Source organism: Sorex araneus, chromosome 1 (assembly GCF_027595985.1).
Source record: "Sorex araneus isolate mSorAra2 chromosome 1, mSorAra2.pri, whole genome shotgun sequence".
NCBI classification, from domain to species: domain Eukaryota; kingdom Metazoa; phylum Chordata; class Mammalia; order Eulipotyphla; family Soricidae; genus Sorex; species Sorex araneus.
The window spans coordinates 319,020,392-319,037,807 of NC_073302.1; the positions used below are offsets into that span (position 1 = coordinate 319,020,392).

Below are 17,416 nucleotides of genomic sequence, written 5' to 3' on the forward strand. Positions count from 1 at the left end.
ACAGTCAGAATCCTTGCCAATCCCACATTATGTTCTCCCTGTGTTTTCTTTTATAATAATTTTTATTGCTTGACCTTTTGTATCCTTGATGCATTTGGAGTTGATGTTATACATAGTACTGTATGTGAATATCCAGGTTTCTCTACATTGTTTGCTGAGAAGATTGATTTCTTCTTTAATTTCTTTCATCAGTGTTTGAAGTATTCATTGTTGAAGTCTCTCATCTCCTTGCATAAATTCATTCATAAATGTTTTACTACTTTTATGCAAGTATAAATAGATTTGTTTAATTTTATTTTTGAGTTATCCATTGTTAGTGTACAGAAGCTCATAGGTTTGGGATGTCAATTTTATGTCTGGTTACTTGCCTGAATCTCTTAGCATTTTAATTTTTTTGCTTTTTTCTTGGGTCACACCCGGCAATGCACAGGGGTTACTCCTGGCTCTGCACTCAGGAATCACTCCTGGTGGTGCTCAGGGGACCATATGGGATGCTGGGATCCGAACCTGGGTAGGTCGCGTGCAAGGCAAATGCCCTACCCGCTGTGCTATCACCGGAGATTCTTCTTGCAGCGATTTATTCAGGGACCTTCTCATGCATTGGGGAAGAAGGGGAACCCTCTCTCAGCATTTTAAATGGTCTCATAACTCCCAGGATGTTTTCCCTGTGGCAGATCATTTCCAAGTTAAAGGATGAAATACTGCTAATAGAGAAAGAACGCACAGATCTTCAGCTGCACCTGGCCAGGACGGATTGGTGGTGTGAGAACCTTGGCCTGTGGAAAGCCTCCATCACACATGGAGAGGTAGGTTGAATTGCTTTTCTTCTCGATTTATTTTAAAAGTTTGAATTTGTAAATGGAACATTACAGCTGAGGATTGAAGGATTGAAAATTCACATTTTTTTCTGCATTTGTTCTAATTTTCTTCTTTCATATTTCACTCTGGTTCGCCAGTAATTGGGAGCCAGGGCTAGATCTGATCTCACCCCACTTCAGAGAGAAAATTGTCTGTCATTCACAGAAATTTTAAGCAACTCTCAGATAGGAGCACTTAATGCCCTTAAATTACCAGTTGTCTTCAGGGATCTTGGGAAACACCATCTGAAATCTGTTTCTCACATTCTGCTGACTTCAGCTGCTCAAGTTTTAGTAGCTCTAAGACCTTTAATAAGGAATATTTTTCCCATTAATTAGAAAATATTTTGCTGGTTAGCAATTTTTCAAAATATACTAACTATATCTCATTTTGTCTGTAAATGTCGTTTCATTTAGGGGAAAATGCTTACCAGTATTTACTTTGTTAATGGTTTTTCTTCTTTTTGGGTCACACCCAGTGATGCTCAGGGGTTACTCCTGGCTCTGCACTCAGGAATTACTCCTGGAGGTGCTTGGGGGACCATATAGGATGCCGGGCTTTGAACCTGGGTCATCCACATGCAAGGCAAAGGCCATACCACTGTACTGTCATTCCAGCCCCTACTTTGTTAGTCTTGATACCTCCTTTTCCACCTGCCAGTCATGTGGTAACCTGGCAGTAAAAAGCTTGTTCCCAGATAGTACACAAATAGCAAGTCATGCATGCAGCTAACCCTTGTCCTATCTCTGACATCATATATGGTCCCCTGGGCACTGCCAGGGTGATCCCTGAGCACAGAGCCAGTAGCACCTGAGCACCCCTGGGTATGACCCCAAAGCAAATACACACACATACATGTGTGTGTGTGTGTGTGTGTGTGTGTGTGTGTGTGTGTGTGTGTGTGTGTGTATTGCTAGCTTCTTTCTCTGAGGGAGAATTTGGAGATCACATCCCACGGTCCTTAGGAGCCATTCTTGTCTCTGTGCTTGGGAATGATCCCTGGCTTTCGTTGGGGGGACCATATGCGGTGTTAGAGATCAAATGGGGGTCACTGCATGCAAGACAAACACCTTACCTCCAGTACTAACTCTCCGGCCCACTTTATTGATTTAAACTAAATTTAGGAAGCCCTCATTGCTCTTGAAGAGTTTATGTTATATCTCACCTCTGTTTGCTATTACTTATTTTTCTAGCATCTCATAGTTAAGATATTGAGTCTTCTATTTTGATTTTCTTTTCCTATATTAAAAATGGATCAAAATGGGGCTGGAGCGATAGCACAGCGGGTAGGGCGTTTGCCTTGCACGCGGCCGACCCGGGTTCGATCCCTGGCATCCCATATGGTCCCCCAAGCACCGCCAGGAGTAATTCCTGAGTGCAAAGCCAGGAGTAACCCCTGAGCATCACTGGGTGTGACCCAAAAAGCAAAAAAAAAAAAAAAAAAAAGGATCAAATTTCATTTTTTAAAACAATGCCCATTTATTCTCTCTGCTTTTGGGAGAGGGCGCACCTGCTGGTATTGGGGGCTACTCACAGCTCTAGGGATTGCTCCTAGGGGTGCTTGGGGCCAGGGGTGGGGGTGGGGGAAGGATGACAGTACAATACCAGGAATTGAACTGGGTCCTCAGCATGCACAACTTGTACTCAGCCCTTTGAGCTACCTCACTCCCTCTCTGGCCCAACCTTGCCCATTTCTTAGCTCACAACTAGCCGCAAATCCAACTATGTATTATCACGTGGTTCTTTGCTCATTGTATCACAAGGTGAAATCAAGATGTTACTATTGGTAACAGTCTGAGTTCTGAAGACTAGGGGGAAAATCCACTTCCAAGTTTATTTGAGTTATTTGTCAGATTCCTTTCTTTGTGGTGTGGAATGAAAGTATCAATTCTCTTACTGTCAGTAGACACACAGTTCAGGTCCTTTCTCTATGTTGCTCTGCACTGACACACTTGGAGTGGCCATGATTCCTTGCCACAGTGTAGCACTCTCCGCCTTTCCAACTGCCTTAGCCGAGGACTCTCCCGGCTCCTGAACTAACCTCCAATTAGGTTAGTTCCTCCCAGGTCAGCTGTTTAAAAGTCATCTCTGCTGTGTATTGTAACCTGTAGAATGGGTTTGAGATCATCTTCCAGGAGACTATGTGGAGCATATATACACAGTGGAGAGGGAATCTTGGGAGTCATTTAACACGTTACTTACCACATCTGCTTAGTGTTATTGCTATGTGTGTCTTTTACCCCCAAAGGTCACCGAAGAGAATGGTGAGCAAATGCCCTGTTACTTTGTCTTGGTAAGCTTACACGAAGTTGGGGAAGTTGAGACCAAGAGCTGGACCGTCCCTAGAAGACTTAGTGAATTTCAGAACCTGCACCGGAAACTTAGTGAGGTATGGACACCTCTGAATAAATATGTGATTATTGATCAAGAAGGTATTTAGTGGTTTGTTTCAATATTTACATATAAAGAAACCAACTGCTCTTTCTTCTTTGCTGTTGAACAGGCCATTCGCAGATAAACTCATATGTCACACCATTAAATTTAGTCTAAATCCTCCAGGGCAGGTTGTCTGATCTCTATTATGAAATTTTGAATTTCCATATTACCTGCATTGAACCCCCAAGGGAGGATCACTCAGTACCAGTGATTTTTAGTTGTGTCATTTGTGACTCTTTTAGGGGGCAGTGAAATTAATTTAGGGCTGCAGCAGGAAGAAGAAAATATATTGGCTTGTCTTCTTCCCATCAGTAGAGGAATCACTAAAACATCTTAGTTGAATATCAGGTTGCTCAAGTTGGAATGCTGACTTTCCTTCCTAATAAAAAAGAGACTTGTCACTTCCTCACTATTCCTCTTTCTCCTCTTCAATGTAATAGAAGCACTCATGGTATTTCCTCACTTGCCTCATGGTATTGTGGGTAGTGATGGCATTGGGATAATACGTTTTTACAACACATGCAGAAGAAGCTATGGCATCTAGTAAACATTATTGTTAAATTATTATATTATTATTATATTACATATTATATAATGTAATATATGTAATATTATTAAATTATATATTACCACTTACAATAGCTTTGAGCATTGTTTTGTAGAACTTTTGTGTGTTTGACGCTGTGTTTGACATATTATATAGTTGAGTGTAGACATGTAGGCACAGTGTCACATGTATTACATGCTAATCTACGTCAATTCCTTCATAGGGGAAGTGATCCGAGAGTTTAATTGACGTATCAAGATATGTACATAGTGGCCAGATCTGGATTGCAACACAGGTCGTCTTACTTTCAGTTCCCTGTTATTCCCGTTTTCTCTGGAATTGCATCTTCTCTAACTTTTGCCTCCTATTGGAGGTAGTTGCCATCCATCCCAAGCAGAGGAAATGTTCTTCAGTCACTCTCAGTTAGGCCATCTAGCTCTTAGTCACAATGAGCTAATAAAATCCTATGGTCACCTCTCATGCTGTTAGTTAAAAATGAAATATGTGGGGCTGGAGCTATCGCACAGCGGGAAGGGCGTTTGCCTTGCACGAGGCTGACCCGGGTTCAATTCCAGCATCCCATATGGTCCCCTGAGCACCGCCAGGAGTAATTCCTGAGTGCGGAGCCAGGAGTAACCCCTGTGCATTGCTGGGTGTGACCCAAAAAGAAAAAAAAAAGAAAGAAAGAAATATGCCTATTTGCTTTAAGTTCTTTGCTCTCAGGGTGATTATTTTCAATGAGTTTGATCAATAACTCTGATCTTTATTATTTCTTTTGTTTGTTTGTTTGTTTCTGGGCCACCTAACAATGCTCAGGGGTTACTGTTGCCTCTGCACTCAGAAATTACTCCTGGTAAGGTCGATTTCAGTGATTAAAAGTAAGATGTACTAAAACCCTTGGGTGGTCATTCACGTAAGGCCCTATTTAGACAACACAGGATTATGTTATTTTTGCCACATAGATGGGTTTGTCCTTTGAAATGTTTCATAAATAGCTTGTCTGGTTTTGGGATATTTAAATTTTCTTTAATAAATTATTCCAGTTAAATCATTATGCAAAAGGCTGAAGGGGTGAACTTTGTTGTTTAGTACTTTAAAAACTTTTTTTTTAAATGAATCAGTTGTGATACTTTCTCTCTGGAGCCAATTAAAATTTTCATCTTCAAAAAAAAAAAAACCAAAAAACCAAAAAAAAAGGAAAAAAGAAATTACTCCTGGTGGTGCTCAGGAGACCATATGGGTTGCTGGGGATTGAACCCAGTTGGCATGTGCAGGGCAAATAATCTGCTTGCTGCACTATTGCTCTGGCCCCAAATCACTAACTTCAGAATGCTCTAATTTCAATTGTTTTTAAATGGGTGGTGCCCCAAATATCACACTGCAGCAGTTCTGAAAGACAACATGGTCACCTTAGTGGTGTGGAAACCATCATATTCATTTAGCACTGTAGCACTGTCGTCCCATTGTTCATTGATTTTATCAAGTGGGCACCAGTAACGTCTCCATTGTGAGACTTGTTGTTACTGTTTTTGGCATATAGAATATGCCATGGGTAGGTTGCCAGGCTCTGCCATGCAGACGGGATACTCTTGGTAGCTTGCCGGGCTCTCCGAGAGGGACGGAGGAATCTGAACCTGAGTCGGCCATGTGCATGGCAAACGCCCTACCCGCTGTGCTATCGCTCCAGTCCGTATTCATTTAATGCAAGAATATTATTTCTTAAGATTATTGAGGAAAATGGATACTACACAAATGCATCATTCCATAATCTGCTGAAAATTCTGCTCTACAGGTTTTGTAACTGAAATCTCCAGCTTTCTTGGGGGTCAGGATGGGCTGCCTCCCCCCACCTCCCTGTACTTCCAGAAGCCTCAGCAGTCACAGCCACACCCCAAAGCTGCCACCCAGTTAAAAAGCTACTCCAGCCTTACCATCCTGATAAAAATAATGAATGCCCCGAACAAATACAATGACCTCTTAGTACCTGTATTGCAAACCATAATGCACAAAAGGAAAAGGAAAGAGAAAGTAAAAAGGAAAGTGCCTCCCATAGAGAGAGGCTGTCAGATTATTTGGGGTGCTGGGGGATGCCACGTGGGAGGGAAACGGGGGACATTGGTGGTGGGAAACGTACACTGGTGGAGGAATGGGTGCTGGATCATTGTATGACTGAAACCCAATTATGAACAGTTTTGTAGTGGTCTATCTCACAGATATTCAATTCAAAATTTTTTAAAAAAGTAATGTGCAGTTCATGCCCTCTTCAGTCAGCTTAATCAGTGGTTGAATAAATATCAGTACTCCTACATTAAAAAAATTTTTTTCAACTGTGTCATTTTCCTTTTGACCAACCATTGCACAGCCAAAATTTAGCATCTGTCTCCTAGCAGAAAGGAAAAGAGTTTCCTCCTCTCTGAAATGGAAAGAGAAAAAAAAAATCCCATAGGGTTGATGTTGAAATAAGGTAGAAAAATAAGTACTTGAAAATATAAAACAATACCACTGAAGCATTAGAGAAGCACATCTTGTAAACATCTGTGCCTGTCACACCTGTGGCATTGTCTCTGGGTTTATCTCTTACCCTGGTGCTTCCTTGTCACTGAGTCTTCAGTTTCTGAAAGAACCTTCCTGCTGACAGCTGTGAGGCACCCTCTCAGGTCCCCCAGGGCCTCAGTCTTGCAACTCTCACTGCTAGTTTTCATTTCTCTGAAGTTTTGCCCGGATTCAGATACCTTTCTTAGGCAAATGCCACTTAACCTGTGATGCTTTTGTGGATGGTTTGAGAAAGGCTGGCTTTCCCTTTCCTACCATACAAAGCCCTGGCATACCATCTCTTGGCTACTATGACCCTTCAGTGCACTGATGAAGACCACAAGAGTAAAAAGTCGGGCAGGAAAACTGCTCACTTGCACAGTTCGTTAAGCCCACACGCCCGAGTGGAAATTAGAGCAGGCCAGAAGTTGCCAGGCAGAGCACTGGCATGGGAAACACCTACTTTGTGGTAGTAGTTCCCAGGGCATAGAGTTGTTAAATGCTAAGCTTTCTAGCACAGCATCTGGAAGAAATGACAAACTCAGTCCACCATGGGAAATCTGTTTCTCTCACTTACCAACATATTAGTACATTGGCATTGTGCAGTTTGCCAGGGAAAAGCAATAATTGAGCTACATTCTGGTTCTTCTTTCTGTTATCTTCCTGTATCAATTTTGATATTTTTATGACGATATTGCAAACAAAACACATTGTGAAAAGGGAAACCTTTTGCCTCTCGGTCAGAAGTAGCACTCTGTGCTGTTGCTGCAAATCTGTGCTTGGCCAGCTGAGGATTTCTCAGCTTCCAGGCACTCATGGGCCAAGAGCTGAGCCTTTCACGTCAAAAGTCCCTTTCCTCCAGAGTACCTGCATTTATCAAGAATAGGTAGCGAGGTTCAAAATCTCAGAAGAGTGAAGACAGGAAGAAGAGATGTGGTTGTGCTAATTATGCTGCTTTTAAAAGAATTAATGTGTCATTTCAGGATGCTAACATTTAATTTTGTCTCCCTGCAGTGTGTCCCTTCTTTAAAAAAAGTCCAGTTGCCTTCTCTTAGCAAGCTGCCTTTCAAATCTATAGATCAAAAGTTTATGGAAAAGTCCAAGAATCAATTAAATAAGTTTTTACAGGTAAGGAGAAGAAAAGTTGTGGGTATTAGAGGAAAAGTGTTTATTTTTCTGTCCCCATTTACTCATTTTTTTTCTATCCTCAGAGATTATGACAGATCCTCAAATTATCTTCAGTTTTTATCTTGGGGAGAGAACTAATTTGAGTCTGCCATGTTCACAAAAATAGCAATAATATAAGTGAATAACCTTCCCTATTTCACAAACTGAACATACTTTGGTAATATCCGGCTAGGAAGCTTCCAGAACCCTGCAATTCTCTGTTTATCATTGCCCCCTCCCATTGCCACGTTTTCACTTCTGGCAATGGAGAGAGTAAGGGTTATTCAACAGAGAAGGTTAGGACGGTAAGTGGAACCAGATAGCAAGTACTCCTAGGTATCTGGCTTTTACCCTTCAGCACCGTGTTCCTGACAACCAATCAGTGTTCTGACTTAGATGTTCATCATTTGTTTTCATTGTTGGCCCGGTTTTTCATGAGAGTGAAAGGCCCGCTGGGTCTGCTCATCTGCTTCTGAAGAGCTTGTGTACAATTTCCTGTTGGAGGCTAATATGAAGGGTGCATCTCTTCACTTCAAATGCCTGTCCTGGGTGAATGTTTGTTGGACAGTACCTAGAGATTGTTATTGTTTCTTTCAGTGGTTGGAGCAGTTTTCATATACTTGCCAATCATGTGCCAAGGTCCTGGTGGCCTTACATCTCATTTTCTGCCTTTTTCTTTATAGCCATTCTGGTGGGTCTGTAGTAGTTTCTCACTGTGGCTTTCATTTGCCTTTCCTGATGACTAATGGGCTTGAGCAGCAGTCTTTGTGTTTTGGCCACTTGGCTAGTTTCTTTAGTGAAGTACCTGTTAAAGTTGTGTCTACTTCTCTTTCATGTTGCCTGTCTTTTCCATATTGCTATGTGGATGCAAATACAAGGATTGTGAGTTCTGAAGTTTTGCCCAGAAAAATATGTCTTGGGTCACACTGCCAGTAGGTAGGGTGAGCAAGAAAGACTTTGAGCTACGCTAGATGGTACAGTGGTCTAAAGTCACCATTTGGCTTCTGATCAAGAGGTTCTTACATTAGGAGATAAAGTCTTTGATTGTTTTCATTTCTTTGAAGTTTTTATTTGAAGGTGCTAACTTCAGTATATTTAGAGAGGCCACAACCATGGACTGAAATTGTAGAATACCATCTGCCAGTGACAGAGAAAGCAATATGTGGAATGCTTTGTCACCAGGACAAATGCTCACAGGTCCACAGAACCTTCCAGAATAAAGGATTCCATTGGAATGTTGTCGACATGAATGTTACATATGACATAGTTCCCTATCAGGATGTATCAGTGTTACAGATATTTGGTGACCCAGCTAATAGTTCTTGGCCGTTCCATCAGTTATATTTTAGCCATTCTTACAGTTGTCTTCCCTGCTCCCCAAGTGCTTCACTGACTCCAGCCACATCGAACATGGTGGTTGTTCCAACCTGGCACGCTGTGTCCCATTTCTGTATCTGCATATGACACTTGTCTTCTTGGAATGTTTTACTGCTTCTCCATCAACAGTCATCTTAGATCTTCATGGCACTAGAGTCATGTGCTCTAACAGGTCCTAAATATATTCTCCTAATTTCCTTTTCTTGAGAGTTTTTGAGGTGTGTATGGGGTGAGGAGAATGGAAATGAGATTCCACTTTTAGAAAGCTTAAAAATAATAACTCCCAATTATATAATGCTCACAGACATAGACATATAATTTGGGGGAACATTTCTAGCTTTTATAAAACATTTCATTTTGTTATTTTCTTTCAAAATAGAATTTAAGCCAAGGCCTATCACCCTTTATAATTTCCTAAATTATATTGATTATGTTAACTTTGAGATTCATCACTCCTATGATGCCTTCTGTTTTATAAAATCATGTCTGGATGCACATTAGCTTAAAGGAACTCAAGTTAGTTGAAAGACTATTGCTCTTTCTAATACACCCTCACCTACATGTTGACCTGAACATTTAGTATCCTGAAAATGGATTATAGGCCAGTTTGTTAGATTGAGGGGGACATGGCCCCGCTGTTCTCTCCCCTTCATCTCTATCACTACCTCAGAGACATTTCTGGTCCATCTTCTGCAGGGGACATGGAGCTGGCACCCCTCTCCCGAAAGCTGGCAGTGCCTTTGAGCCCTCATTCACCCTAGCATGGCTGTGTTGGGGTCTCTCAGAGGTGGTTGTTTTAGGGAAGGTCAGAGGGTTTTCAGATCTCAGTGGGATGTGAGCATCAAGGATGAGAACCTCATCTCTTACCCTCTGCCCCTGTCTCTGTCTTAGAAGCACAGTCCTCTCCCCCACAGTCGTTTCTCCTGAGGGAGTTAGACCATAAATGGGGGCATCATTCATACTGTTGCATCCTGAATCCCTCTCTATATTTTGAGGGATGGAGGAAACCTGCAAAGATGTGCTTGAGGGTCCTGGCACTCTTCCTACCATTCTCTTTCTCTCTCTCTCTCTCTCTCTCTCTCTCTCTCTATATATATATATATATATATATATATATATATATCTGGTGGGGGAGACACACCCAGCAATGCTCAGAGGTTCCTCCTGGCTCTGCACTCAAAGATCACTCCTGGCAGTGCTTAAGGGACCATATGGGATGCCCGGATCAAGCCCTGGTGGCCACAAGCAAGGCAGATGCCTTCCCTGCTGGACTCTTGCTCCAGGCCCTCTGCCCACTATTCTCAACCAAGCATACGATCAGCTCCATGCTGGAGCCCAAAGAAATGGTGCTACTGAGGAACTGGACTTCACCAAGCCTCCAGGACTATAGCTAGTGATATTTGTGGGGTGCTGAGGATTGAACTCTTTATCATCTCCTTATCTCCCCATCTGCTCCCCTCCCCACCCTGTATCTGTATCTTTTTCGGGGGATAGCCTGGGCCACAAGCATGGCTCAGGACTTCCGGCTCAGTGATCACTCCCGCCATTGTTCAGGGGACTATGTGCAGTATTGGGGATCAAACCAGAGTTGATCAAACTATCAAGCCAGTGTCCATCTGACCCTCTCTATAATCTCCAGTTCTTCTTTAGAGGAGGCATTTAAATACTCTTTTGGTCACAGTATGAATTGGATTGTCTTTTCTAAGGCTTTGCTAGTATATAAATAAATTTGACTTATGCCTGCTTTTTCTCCTCTGGTCAGACAAAAAGATTAAGAGATTAAATGTCTAGTTTAAGGACCAATACAAGCTGTCCTAGGCTTGTGTGAGCCAGCGAGAACCCAAACCAGGGCTTAGCAGCCGTGCCGCTTTTCAGCTTCACATAGAAAATCTGATCACGGTCGTCAAAGGATAGCTAAGTGGTACCCTTGGGTTCTGTGCCATGACATTGTTCAAACTCCGATGAGCTGAAGGAAGGTCAGTGCTCAGCAGTGGGGTCCCTGGACCCATGAGCCACGTGCAAGTCAAGGCGATTTGGCCTCAGGCGATGAGTGCCAGGGTCAGCAGCCTGAGGTCAGGAGGTCAGGGTCAGCAGTACCCCTTGAGCAGGATGCCGAGGGTGCTCAGCTGAACAGAGGAGCGTTTATTTAGGAGATGACAGGGAACCTGTCTGGGAGATTTTATTTCCGGGGTTGGGGGAGCATTCAGGAAAGTGGTTTTAAGTTCAGGGTCACAAAGGAAGTCAATATCCCTGACCCAGCCACTTGCACCAAGATGGCCATGGCTAGTGTTAGCTCTCAGCAGCCCAGACGTGCTCTTCGTCACGACTAATCCTATCTCTTTTGTCCACAGAATCTGCTCTCCAATGAAAGACTGTGCCAGAGCGAAGCCCTTTATGCCTTTTTGAGCCCTTCTCCTGACTACCTCAAGGTTATTGATGTGCCGGGGAAAAAACCCAGTTTTTCCTTAACCTCATTTCTGGAAAGACTTCCCCGGGACTTCTTCCCCCACCAGGAGGTGAGCTGTCTCACAGGCCACAGTTAAGCTGATGTCTCCACAGAGGCTGTTTGCTGAAAACCATGCTCCCACCTGGGGAAAAAGCGGATACATTTCATTTTCACTTGCTATCGGTGTTACATCTTGGGGCACCTGCTTCTACCCACTCCTCACCCCCACCCTCACCCTACCTCCCACCAGCCACCTGAGTTAAGATCCAGAAATGAAATGATGAGGCGGTAGGTGAGTAAAAGGTGGAAGGGGAGTTCTATGCGAGCCCCCCTCATGGTGGAAGGGTTGCAGGTGAAGGTTCTGGAGCGGAGCATGCGCTTGAGGGGGTGTCAGTAGGTTTCTGGAATGTCAACCCTCCCTCTGCTTGTTCCTGGAGCTTCAGCTCTGCCCTCTCCGCAGACATTCAAGAGACTCTAGCCTGTGCCCCTCCCACCCCCACCCCTGCCTGGGCTGAGCCCGCTCCAACAGCTCATCTCTCTGCTTGTAGAATTACCACTTTATATTTTTTCCTAAAAATTATTTTTTCTTTTAATTAAAGAACTGTGGCTTACAAAGTCCCTGATCTTTGCGTTTTAGACATACAATATTTCGACAACAGTCCCACTACCTGTGTGAGCTTCCCACCCCCAGGGCCCCCATATTCCCTCCCCACCCCAAACCTCCACCCCACCCCCGCCCATCAACTTGACAGGACCATGATAAAGTGTCAGTGGTTGCCGCATCATCCTCATGTTTTCAGCTTTGTTGACTCTGTTTTGGATATTTGGCCATGCCCCTCACCCACATCACCAGGATAACTGAAGTCCTAATTCCTGCTCACCCATTACTTCCCATTCTCTCCTTCCCCCACTTGATTTCTTTCTTTCTCTGTCCTCTTGTGATACTGTGATCAAGGTGATGTAGGCATCGCGTTTTCACTACATTATGTTTCCTCATCCAGTTTCCTATACACCACAGAGAAATGGGATAAGTGAGAACTAGCTCTTGATGAGTCTGTCGCTCTCTCCCGGTAGCAGGGGCCCAAGCAGAGTCTCAAGCCAGGCACTAGCTTGGGCCTGAGGGGAAATGAGTTTCTAAATGAAACTTGCTGATCGGAAGATCAGGAAACGAGGCTAGCTGAACTGTAAAAGCTCGAGTGTGAGTTTTAAAAATAACCACATCACACTAATATCCTCACTGTTCTTAGAAAAAAAAAAAGCAAAGAAGCAAATGAATGTAAAATCGTTTACAATAGAAAAAAGCCTAAGCGCCAAATGGTTAGAAAACTTATTGTCTAGCTCATTCCTTATTTAGACAGTGAACAGAGTGTTTTCAAAATTATTCAAAAGTTCATGGTAAGGCTTGAGGATCTAGCTTTCCCACGAAATTTGTTACTCATAGCCCTCCCTGTGGAAAATACAAAATTTCTGCATTTAGGAGAGTGAATGGCATATGCAAGGCTGAAGTATATGCACATGGAACGACACTTGGAAAGGGAGAACAACTCTACCAGCTCTTTTGGGCTAAGTGCTGTGCTTCCTCTGTCTTCTGTGTGTGTAGGAAGAGACAGAGGAGGATAGTGACCTGTCCGACTATGGGGATGAGGTGGACGGACGCAAGGACTCCTTGGCTGAGCCGTGTTTCATGCTGATCGGGGAGATTTTTGAACTTCGAGGAAGTAAGCCTCTTTGTTATTATTTGGTGGTTAGTTGGTACACATGAGCACACACATATATACTTAATTCCTCCCCCCTCTTTTTTTCTGAATCACAAGCATAGTTTTATTGACCAAATTCTTACAGAGGCAATGTGACAGTGGAAACTGATGATACACCTTAATGACTGATGCCATTGCTGCACTCCTGGAATTGACTTATCCCAGACCATGTTCCTCTGAATGCAGAAATGTTGAAATCTCTGGATTTCTTTGGATATGACTCAGCATAGGTTATTTTTTTTTTTTGTCATCAAAGGGTGTAATTGAAAACAGTTTTGCTCAGAAGAGGAAGAACCTTGTTGCTGAAAAGGATGTTTTGTTGCTGTTCAGACAGGAATTGGCCAGGGACACAGAAGTGCTCGGCCTTACATTTCAGTCACTGTTCTTTTTGTCCCAGAGTGCAGTGGTCACCAGGGGAGGGATGGGTGATGGGAGAATTTGATCTTCCAGGGGACATTTGGCAAGGTTTAGAAACATTCTCGGTTGTCACAACTTGGACATGGAACTGTTGGCATCTTGTGAGTAGACATCAGGGGTGCTCTTGTGTAGAAGACTTATCCAGGGTCTGGAGTGAGATAGCACAGCAGGTAGGGCGTTTGCCTTGCACGCAGCCAACCCGGGTTTGATTCCTAGCATCCCATATGGTCCCCCAGCACTGCCAGGAGTAATTCCTGAGTGTAAAACAGAAATAATCCCTGTGCATCGCTTTGTGTGACCCGAAAAGCAAAAAATAAAAGACTTATCCAGCCCACGTGATAAGAGCCCTGAGCTGGAGCCAAATGAAAGTTCCTAGTAAAGCAAAGTGAAGGTCATTACACCATTTCGCTAGGAGCCACCAAACTTTGCTGGTAAAATAGGTAAACCCATACTAGTTGGCTCAGTTTTGAATTTGGAGTAAGACCAGGCCCTTTAGATTCTCCCACAGTCTTCAGCTCTCCCACACATGAGACCTGTATACCTGCAGCCTGATTCCTGGCCAGAGATCTAACAAGCACCCCTCGCTGCCTGAGAAAGGGAGCAAAGGAAAAGAGCAAAAATCTGCAGGGCACACTGTCATACCACACTACCACCAGGAGGAATGTTGCCCTGGGGATGTCTGGACTCTGCCCATTCTGTTTCGCATCTTTTCCTGTGGGGTGAAGAATATGAGCTGAAGGATATCCTATGTGGAAAATGGGGCCATGCATTTCTCTTATGTAGAAGTCTCATAGCATGTCACTTAAAGAATTATCAATATATGGGAAGCCTTCAGCATGCCTTGTTTTCTACTTTGATGCATTGCCCATACTAGGTGACCCATAAAATGCCTAGATGCAGTGTACTAATGAACTGAATAGGAAAAAAATGGAAAGTATCAGATTGAATTATCTTTGACCATTGGACTTTTGCTTCCTTTAAGCTAATGCTAAAATAATACTATAATAACAATCAAAGATACTTTGGAGGTATGTTTTTGAGATAGCTCTGTAGGGGAAACAAAAAAATATATCAGATAGAGATTCTCCCATCATGGAATCTACAGTTTAAAGTCCCCTTTACATTAAGCAGTAGACACAATCAAATTCTCAACCACAAGAAGACATTTATATTTAAGAATTGTCTTCTGTCTACCTAACTATCCACTGTTTGAGCCACACTGGTGTTACTGAAGGATTCTTTCTGGCCTTGAGTTTGGGGATCATTTCTGGCAGTACTCAGGGAACTTTATGTTGTCCCAGGGATCGAACCAGGGTCATCTGCATCCAAGGCAAGCATTTTATTCCTACTATCTCTCCAACCTTAAGAATGTTCATTACCACAGTTACATTAATTGGAGAGTTAGAACTAAACTTCAGAAATAGAGGGTAGTTTAACCATTTAAGAAACATCCATGCAATGGACTCATCCAAATATTAATCGTCTTTTCAAATGAAAGAAGGCATGTTGCCAGGCCAGGAAGATGGCTCTAGGGAAGCAGTGCATGCATGGTACACAGAGACCTGGGGTTCAGTTCCAGGTACCATGCAGTCCCCCTGAGCCCCAGAGCCATGTGACCCTGAACAGAACTGGACTGAGTATCACCTGGAGTGGTCCTGAAACTCTCAGAGCATTGCTTGGGAGACCCTCCTAAAACTCCCCCAATGGAAAAGATACTGTTACATACATTAGACACTTGTATAGGGAATGTTGAACTCGATTCCATGTAAACAGAAAAAAATAGTCCTCAAGATGTATACTAGGGTTTAATTGGAGTAAGTATTGACAGAAAATGCAAGTTCTTCACCTAAAGTTTGACTCCACTTCAGTGTCCTCTGGTCATTCAATATAAGCCCACCCATTTCTCAGAGTGGATAAGAATGAGGAGACACCACCCTAGTCTTTTGTCGGTCAATCAGGACCGGGTTAGGGTCCAACCCCTGTCATTGCAGTGTACAGCTCCCCTCTGCATGCCTGCTCAGAAGAGCCTTTGTTTTGCCAGTGACATTTCAGGGAGGGATAAGTAGGGCATCGCTTGTAAGGTTAAGTGTCCTGTGTTTGCCATCCGCACAAACTTCTGCTGAGCTGTCACTGTGGCCTTGAGCCACCGAGTCTTGGAAAGGAATATCAAGGCCGTGTCATCTGTGACACAGCCTGTGGGATGTGAAGGATCAAGGACTCATCAAGTTAAGGAAGGGAGCATCAGTGATGGGAGAGAATTTATAGCACCATCATTTCTGGTTTCTGTCTGTGTTGAAGAAGGAACCTTTTGAGTATGTGGAAACTCATCGCTGGACTATAGGGCATTCTTCCCAAGTGGCACATACATGCAGGCCCTTGAGGGGAGAAAGGCAAAGTCTCGTTACTGACGGGCTTGCTACATGCTAGGTGACAAGGAACAAACCGGCACTCGAGACTCCATCAGGAACTGAAGGCAGGTTTGAGCCTTTGGAGGTTCTGACTCCAAGGCTTGACTTTTGCTTGAAAGATGAGCCACACTGCTGTCACAAGACATTGGCATGCCATCACAGTCAGAAATGATGCTGGACTACTTTCAAATGTAGTCAGAGAGAGAGAGAGAGAGAGAGAGAGAGAGAGAGAGAGAGAGAGAGAGAGAGAGAGAGAGAGAGAGAGAGAGTGTATTAGAGAGAGACAGAGAGACAGAGTTGAGAGACTTACTCAGGGGTATTGGCTTCCTGACTCCTGGCTCCTTTGTAGCCAAGTCTGAAACTCATTTTCTCCGGTGTTAGTAGCCAAGCAGCTCAGCAAATGGAGAAGGAATACTTAGTGGAAAGTTTGGGTTAAATTCCAATTTGTGGACCTAATATCTCCCCAAAGCTTTTCTATGAAAATGCATCTGCTTTTAGAGTTTATGGCTGAAGAACCCTTTATGACACACAAATTATTGACACAGCCTCTAGAGCAAAAATAAAAAGGAAATGTTGAACATTGTCCTTTACCAAGGGAAGCCACAGTGCTCAGGGCGATTGTCCCCAGTTGTGGCTGATTTCACAGCCCACTCAGAGTCCCGGCTCTCTGCAGATCACTTTTCTTTCTCCAAAGGCATTAAATATTTAAAAGTATTTGATCACCTCCAAACATGGGTCTTAACTCAAGCTGGGAACATTCAGACCCACCAGTTCCTTAATATCTCAAAATATATGTCAACATTTGACTACAGATGTTTCTCACTCAGGAACAGTGTGTTAGAAAGTTTGGTTGAGCCAGCCAGAAATCTAAACTAGGAGTTTGTGTGCCAGCAGAAAACAGACGTGTTGTTAGGAGCCTGGGGACAAAGGAAGTGAAGTTTGCATACCACTCACAGGCTCAGCTGTTTGGGCATAGAAAACCATAAAAACCTTAGATTTCATTGCCTAAGTTGCTAAGTATGAAATGAAAACTTAGAAGAATTATTTGGGCAGACACTTATTCTGTGGGTGTGAATTCTGTGGCTCAGATTTGATGTCACGATGAAGATTGATTAAGTGGTAAGATTCATGCTTTGTCAGTCTGGGGGCTGGTGCACAGCCTTTGCCTTCAAAGGAGTCCTGGGGTCCATCCCTGGCAACTGTATCGTGACCTGAGCACCAAGCTGGGAGTGGCCCCCATGCCACTGCCTGTTGTGGCCCCAAAACAATTATTTATGCTTTACATAGCTTTGAAAAATGTCATAACTGTGGTATCCTGTGGTAACATATTTTCTTTGGTTTATATTTTAGTGTTTAAATGGGTGAGAAGAACATTAATTGCACTCGTTCAGGTCACTTTTGGGAGAACCATTAACAAGTAAGTTGCACAAAATTAATATTTGAATTCATGTCCCCACTCTTTACCTTCAGT

The 17,416-nt window shown here is 43.3% G+C and overlaps 1 protein-coding gene across 1 annotated transcript in view; it reads left to right on the plus strand.

The window, feature by feature from the left end:
• Window positions 1–17,416, plus strand: part of SNX25 (sorting nexin 25) — a 125,272-nt gene that overhangs the window by 101,455 nt on the left and 6,401 nt on the right. The window contains exons 11-16 of the mRNA XM_055146752.1: window positions 675–806; window positions 3,107–3,247; window positions 7,388–7,501; window positions 11,269–11,433; window positions 12,964–13,081; window positions 17,296–17,362. Of these exons, the coding sequence (XP_055002727.1) occupies window positions 675–806; window positions 3,107–3,247; window positions 7,388–7,501; window positions 11,269–11,433; window positions 12,964–13,081; window positions 17,296–17,362 (737 nt within the window). The remainder of the gene's footprint in view (window positions 1–674; window positions 807–3,106; window positions 3,248–7,387; window positions 7,502–11,268; window positions 11,434–12,963; window positions 13,082–17,295; window positions 17,363–17,416) is intronic.